Source organism: Geospiza fortis, unplaced genomic scaffold, assembly GCF_000277835.1.
Source record: "Geospiza fortis unplaced genomic scaffold, GeoFor_1.0 scaffold486, whole genome shotgun sequence".
Taxonomy (NCBI): domain Eukaryota; kingdom Metazoa; phylum Chordata; class Aves; order Passeriformes; family Thraupidae; genus Geospiza; species Geospiza fortis.
Window position 1 is genome coordinate 810,112 of NW_005054417.1, and position 7,374 is coordinate 817,485.

Below are 7,374 nucleotides of genomic sequence, written 5' to 3' on the forward strand. Positions count from 1 at the left end.
AATTTTTTTTCAGACCTAGAAGCCTTCTCAATGATATCATCAGAACCAACATTTTCTGTCATTATTTGTTCCCTTATACATAGGATGATATTTGGAATTTCATTCAACATGATGGCAGTATCTTAAGCATTTCCATATTGAAAATTAATTAATAAAATTTCAAAGCAAGATGGAACTCTGAAGTCTCTTTTTGACCATAGCTTTATATCATCTGGTTTGAAAACAACTAAAAGGAAAAAAAAGTAAATTACCAGCCACATATTATATATCCAGGAAATTAGAAGTGCTTATTTTATATAGCCTATTTTATAAGCTGAATCTTTATTGCCCTAAGAAACTGTCACTGAGTTTAATGATGTTAAAGTCCCATTAGCTTAAACCTCAAGTGTGTTGTACTGTGGTCATTTTGTATACATTCTGCTGTGCAAAGCTTTTAGCTTTCCTTTCACTGGTTAGGAACATTACCTGGCACTCACTCTGCAGTATAGGTATGTATTATTCAGAGTTTCTGAAAGCATCAGAGGTATTGACAGAACCATCTTATAGCCTCTCTGTGTTGACAGAATCTTTCATTTTCGCTGTTTTTGTGAGCAGCATCAATTATTAAAATGTTCATGAAACTGGAATTGTTCCCAGGTATTTTTGGACACATGTTTTTCTGAAGAGATGGTATCAAAAGGATTTTATGGTATCAACTGATTTGTTTTGTTTCCTTGCTAGGTGGTATCTTGGCCAACAAACAAAATTGCTTTGATGACTTTCAGTGTGCTGCCAAATACCTCATCAAGGAAGGCTACACATCCCCAAAGAAGCTGACTATTAATGGAGGCTCAAATGGGGGCCTCTTAGTTGGTAAGAACTGCTTGTCTATTTCCCAGATTTGGTGCTGGGCTTATTAAAGTAATCAAGACAAAAATTGATGAGATCTGCCTGTCAAAAGCTGCCAGAATGTCAATGCATTTATGTATACCAGGTGTTAAATATGTACAGTAGTACTTCATTTGCTGCTTGCATAGGACATTGGAATTCTGCAGTCTCTGGAAAAACCCCACAGTTTTGTGTGGTAAGAGCTAACCCTGTGGTAGAATCGCACAGAAAGTAAGAATGGTTTAAAAAAACATGGGTTTTTTTAATCTTTCTTTCTTCAGGTTAACCATTACAAAATAACCACTGAACTATTAATTTATGTAGCATTGGGAAACTGTGTGTGGTCTGTTACAAATGCATCTTGTTCACTTAAAATTCACTGCTGTGTTCTTAAATTCAAGAAAATTAATAGCCTCCTCTTAAACAGAAGTCTTGTCACAGAAAGAACTCATATTCTGAGCAGTCTAGGAGCTACAAAATCTTTTTCTAATAAGATCCTTATCTGAAAGTAACAAGAAAAAAAGAAGGTGATTTGTTGTGCAATTTTGAAAGGAAAATGAGACACAAAGTAATAGTATCAGGGTCTGTTTGCCTTTTTTTAAGCAGTATGAAAGGTGACAGTATGACAGATTTGAGCTACTTATGTGAGAAGGGGGTAAAAAAAGCACCTCAAGTTCATAAACCACTGAATTATAGAAGATGAGCAGTTTTCCTAGGCCCACTCTGCTTGCTCTTCTTTTTGTATTTATTAGCTGCTGTATACTGACTCTATTAATTTTATTCTATTTTTTCAGTGAATTAGCATCCAGCATGAGAAACAGAATTTGGAATTATATGGATCTTTGGTCTAAGCCATCTTGGCTAGACCTGCATTATTATTTTTAAAAAGCAATTGTTTTAAAGATTGATTAACCAGTACTTGTAAAGCTGTATTCTGGTTTTTGCTTATATGCTTCTCAATAACAAGTGGCAGAAGGTGTTTGTGCATTTAAAATAGAAATGGGTGAATATGATAAAGGATTAAAGGCTTTGTACTCCATTTGGGAATGCAAGCATTGCTCAAGTCAGTTTTATGTTGGGCCTAAATATATAGTTGGAAGTGCAGTTGAACTTTGAATATATTGCATAGCTTCTGAAAATACTTCTTTATCATTATGTGGACTTCAGCTTCAGTCAGGATGAGATTCATCCTACCCAGCTTCAGTAATAAAACTCCCTGGGTTACTGGCTGAACTATTCAGCTGGGCTCCTGTGTCAGTAAGGGGAAGTAAGTGACAACTACAGGAAGTACATCATTCTGGTAGGAGACAGGTGTTAGGAATCTAGACCTCCCTGCTCTAAAAATCTTGCTAGAATCCTTCCCTTGAATTTACTGGTAGATTACAGTCAAGCAGGATTTCCATGCTCTTGATGAGCCAGATGGGGATTTTCCTTGACTGAGTAGAATCAGGTGAATTCAGGAAATTCTTATAAGGTCTTTTTTATCAAAGCAAAAATAAATTTTGCAATAGTTATTGATGCAACATTAGAGATCATAACTCATCCTGTAGGTTCAAAGACCCACTGCTGCATTTTCTTCGTTCTTATTTATTGAAGAAAAAGCTGACAAGGAAGAGTATTGTCACTCTTCCAAAATACTGTTTCCTTTCAGTCAGACTAACAGGAGGTGACTCTGAGGACTGCAGAGCCCTGAGCTTGTCTTGCCTCATTCAACTGCAAAACAAGACTTCCTTGTCCTGCAGTGTGATCCCCAAGCTGAGCACAGCAAGCACAACTGTGAGCTCAAAACATCCCTCCAAATGCAGTGTTTGACCTCTCATGTTTGCCTAGACAAAACCAGTTCTGACTTTTTGAGGGCTTATTTTCGTATTGAATTTTAAAGCTCAAAGTTATGTACAGGGGCATAAAATTCACAAATTAATTCTTGTTCCAGATTATACTTTATTGATGCATATAATTATTATGGCTAATTGAAAAGGTGTAGTGTGCATGGGTGAGTGTCTCCATAGGTGATTTCTCACTGAAGTAACTACGTAAGGAACTACAAGGAGCAATTTCTTCCAAAATCCTGAGCAACAGACAGTGCTTCAAGAGACACTCTGAAATAAAGAGTATTAAAATAAAATGTTATGCTAGTTGTTTTGGCTTTTGTTCCTACCACAATACAATTTATGTTCATAAAAGAAAATAGCTTGAAGAGGAGGGATCTGTTCTTTCGGTTAAAACCTAAAGATCTTTTACATAGCATCTCTTTAAGGCACTATATGTACCTTATGGAAATTACTCACAAATAAGGAAGAGCTAGCATAGTTACATATCAGAGATGACCAGAAGTAAAATTTCATTTTTAAGAAAGTAAAAATCATGTTTAAATGAAGAAAATAGGGTGTAGTGTAAACTCTTGGCAGGGACAGACAGACCACAGGAGACCGATGAGCAAATTGCTTCCAATATTAAGATTAGCAATGACATTTTTCTATGCTCATCAGAGGCAGGAAGCTGGCCAGATGATCTGTGGGACTTGCAGGTTAGTGAGATGTAAAAGGAGCATTAAAGGAAATTAATTGCAAAGCAGAACATCTAAATGGTCTGTTTGTATTGATGTTCCCTCCTGAGGAGAGGGTGGGGGGTTCCCTGCACGGGTCTGTCTTCATGGAGAATAATCTGGGGAGCTGACTCCAGTTGAAGCATCAGCAGGGAAGGCTTTGGAAGGAATCAATCCAATGAAAAGTAGTGTGTTGCCAGGAGCAGATGGTGCACATGCAGGATCCTAAGTGAACTCTGATATGAAATTGCAGGCTACTAAGCCTGAATATCTGAGGAACAGAAGGGGGCAAGTGTAATGCCAAGTTTTAAATGGTTCATGGTGATCCACAAGCTGCAGATGAGTAAATCTGACTTCTCAAATGGGCAAGCTAATAAATGAATACCAATAAATAATAGCTGACATAAAAGAAAGAATTCTGCCAGCTGAAGTTGCAGCTTTCAAATGTATTAGAGCTAGCTGAAGGAGTCAGGCTGCATATGGGGCTTGTAACAGCGATCTAGGTGAGGAGCTATTCTTGGATTTTCAAAAGCTGTGAAAGAAAGTCCTTGCTGAGCTGGAAGGAAAGTCATGTCATAGCAATGTCATGCTTAGCAGGAGGCAAAGAGTGGCGATAATCAATCCATTTTCACAACGGACAAAAACGGGGAGGTAAGAATAATTTGGGAAAGATCATACCTACATGATGCACAGTGAATAGTTCTGAATTAATAAAGGGATTCTGGGATCCCTTGTAGTAGTGAAAATTTCAGTGCTCTTGTTTCTTAAAATTCAAAAAAGGCAGGGGAATTTGTAAAATCACCAGGGAAAAGGTTTAAATCAAGAAACAGGAATTGGAATTGAAGAACTTACTTACAGGCTATGATAAACACTGAATTGAATAAACAGTAAGAGAGGAAACAGTTGTATTTACAGGGGATGTGTGTTTTGATGGCTTTTTTATAAGATGGCTTAACTCCAGCTCAGAGAAAACTGAAGTAACTAGTTCATCAGATAATAATTGACAGGAGAGATCTCCCACTTGCCATTCTTATACCTTGAATACTCAGCTTGATGTGCCTACTGCAGTTGTTTTTAAAATATATGAGGCAAGCATTATTCTTAAAGAAATTGTCCCTTCCAGTTGTAGGAAGATAAAAATTGTAAAACAAGAAAATACAGCAGCAATTCACTTTGTTAATTTGACATTATTCCACTGATTTTGTAACAGTCTGCTTTTAACAAAACGCTTTTCTTATGGGTTTACATAGTAATTATGGAAGACAACTTTCATCAGTAAATGGAGAGCTTTTGATCCTTAATGCCCTTTTCTTTCTTGAAACTAATATTAAAAGTTTAAACAGCGAATGGTTTAGGTACCTTCAGTTCAGTAGTTCAAAATCTCATGTGCTTTAAAAGTTTATTTCTTCTTCAGTCCTAATTTGGTAGTTTGAAAGGCATTTTACATAGAACAACATGTTTGGTGTCTGAAGAGCACAGAAATGGTTCTTAAGTTCTTTTGAACATACCATTTTTCAGAGTTACATTTTTTATCCATTTGTGTATTTGCTTACAGTTTTGCTTGAAACTTTATTTGACTTCATGTTCACTGACAGCCTACTCCCAGTACGACCTGGTAGTGAACCTTTTACTGTTGAACTTAATTCTTTAAGACCTGAATACTAATGGAATTGTTCTCCCACTGAAGCTGCCTGTGCCAATCAGCGCCCTGACCTGTTTGGCTGTGCTATTGCCCAAGTGGGAGTGATGGACATGCTGAAATTCCACAAGTACACCATCGGCCATGCTTGGACCACAGACTATGGCTGCTCCGACTGTAAGGAGCAGTTCGAATGGCTGCGCAAGTGAGTGCCTTCAAATCCTCTCTGTGCTTGTTAAAACACATAGTCTGCTCAACAGTTTCCAGTTGTCATGATCAATATCTATTCTAGTGATTCCTTCATTTCCCACACTGAATTTGGGGAGTTCAGCATTCCCTTACAAGTCAGTTTTGAACCAGACTATCTTCAAAGTCCTGTTGAATCAAATGGTCCTATTTTCAAAGGCCTTGTTCTCCTAGCAGCTTTTAACAGTTCGTGAGGTTTTCTTTCTGAATAATGACTCTTTTAGGCTATTACAACAGAATATTCTCAAGTGGACCACTATATAAATTGTATTTTTTACCATGAGGGAGAGACAGTCACCATTGTGAATTGTATTATACAGTGTGGGTTGGATTTATTTGTAGGAATTGAATGGCACTAAACCATAATAGGATCTTAATTAATTTCTCAGCTTCTGTTGAGAGTCCCTGTTTTCAGCAGGGTGGATCTTGCTATGGACTTGACAGGTTTTGCTGCAGTTTCCCTGCTGGCTTCTCCTGATATTTTGGACATTCCAGTGAGATGTACACATATGTCTCTCTTGGAAATAAAGAAATGTACTTGCTTCACATTTCAGAGCCAGAGATCTGTGGCCCCTATTGCATGTCAGTTGCCACTAGCACAATTCTGATTTATGTACCTGAGAACTTTTCTATTCTGAGTGCTAACAAATGCCACTGTGATGGTTTCAGTAGGAAAGGGCCTTCTTGTTGGGTCTTGAGGAAAAAGATGTGGAAACATTTGTGCGTTTTTCTCAGGTACTCTCCACTTCACAATGTCAAACTGCCAGAAGAAGATGGCATCCAGTATCCCTCCACGCTGCTTCTCACAGCAGACCACGATGACCGTGTGGTCCCTCTGCATTCTCTGAAGTTCATCGCTACCCTGCAGTACATTGTGGGCCGAAGCAGTAAACAAACCAATCCACTTCTCATCCATGTTGACACCAAGGCTGGCCATGGAGCAGGAAAGCCAACTGCTAAAGTTATAGAAGAAGTGTCAGATATGTTCGCTTTTGTAGCACGATGTCTAAATCTTGAGTGGATTGAATAGAAAAATGCTTATTATTGTCTCCTTTAGAAAACAAGGGCTTTAACACTTAAGAACAGCCACACTACAACATGGTGTAGTACTTACATTTAAGAACTAGAGTTTAATATTTTATTGATCCAACCTGCTATGGAGTTTTCATCTTCTGTGCTTCCCTCTTTTTGGCATTTCTTTGATTTTTTTCTACTGCATTCCAAATTCCATTTTGAAAAGCATGTTCAAAAAAATTGCTGAGCTACTCTCAGTACTGTTGTGAAAATTTAGATTTCAAAATTAGTGCTATTTGAGCTTATTTCCTGTAAACAGTTTTAATGTATTTCACCTATAAACATATCCAGATCATTTGTAATTAAATGTAAGTACTGTTCGCATACAAGATCTCTGAGCATATTTTATTTACACAGTAATTTATTTAAGAATGTAAATTGAAGGTGTTCAGTGATAACCATGAAAAACTGAAGAGATGGTAATCCAGTTACATCAAATATTATTAAAAAGCTTATATTACATTCTGTTCATAAACGTGTTACAGTCTATAATAATGATTTTGCTAAATTGTTCTTTCTTTCCAAAGAGACTTCATGATGTCACCAGTCTTCTCTTCTGCCATGTATTTCTGCACAGAAGAGAAGACTGGAGGCTGAAAAACTTGATGAAGTCTTAGATTCTCACTGTAATCTCAGTCAAGCTATACAGATACTCTCCAACAACCCATATGAAATTATTTCTTTAACTGTTTCTGAAGAGTAGACCAGGCACTGATTTAAATAAATGAACAAAATATAAACTAACACAAAACGAAATAAAAAACCCCACTCCAACCCAAAGCCACAGTTTTGTCTAGATTATTCAGGTTCAGTTTTTTTCTGATGTTTCTCACAGGACATTCTCTAATAAGGCAAAATCTGAACATGCCTATATAACCTAATTTTGGCTGCAAAACAGCAAGCTCATAGTCAGACTCCCCTATGATTTGACACAGGCACATTATTTGAACTGCCATTTTTCCCATCTAGGCTGTAGACTGTAGAGTAGATGTGACTATTTGCC

The 7,374-nt window shown here is 37.2% G+C and overlaps 1 protein-coding gene across 1 annotated transcript in view; it reads left to right on the plus strand.

Moving 5' to 3' along the window:
• The window catches only part of PREP (prolyl endopeptidase), an 86,756-nt gene extending 79,605 nt beyond the window's left edge, over positions 1-7,151 (plus strand). Inside the window, exons 13-15 of the mRNA XM_031061583.1 lie at positions 721-852; positions 5,100-5,256; positions 6,033-7,151. Coding sequence (XP_030917443.1) covers positions 721-852; positions 5,100-5,256; positions 6,033-6,327 — 584 coding nt within the window. The 3' untranslated portion in view covers positions 6,328-7,151. The remainder of the gene's footprint in view (positions 1-720; positions 853-5,099; positions 5,257-6,032) is intronic.
• Positions 7,152-7,374: the final 223 nt, after the last annotated feature.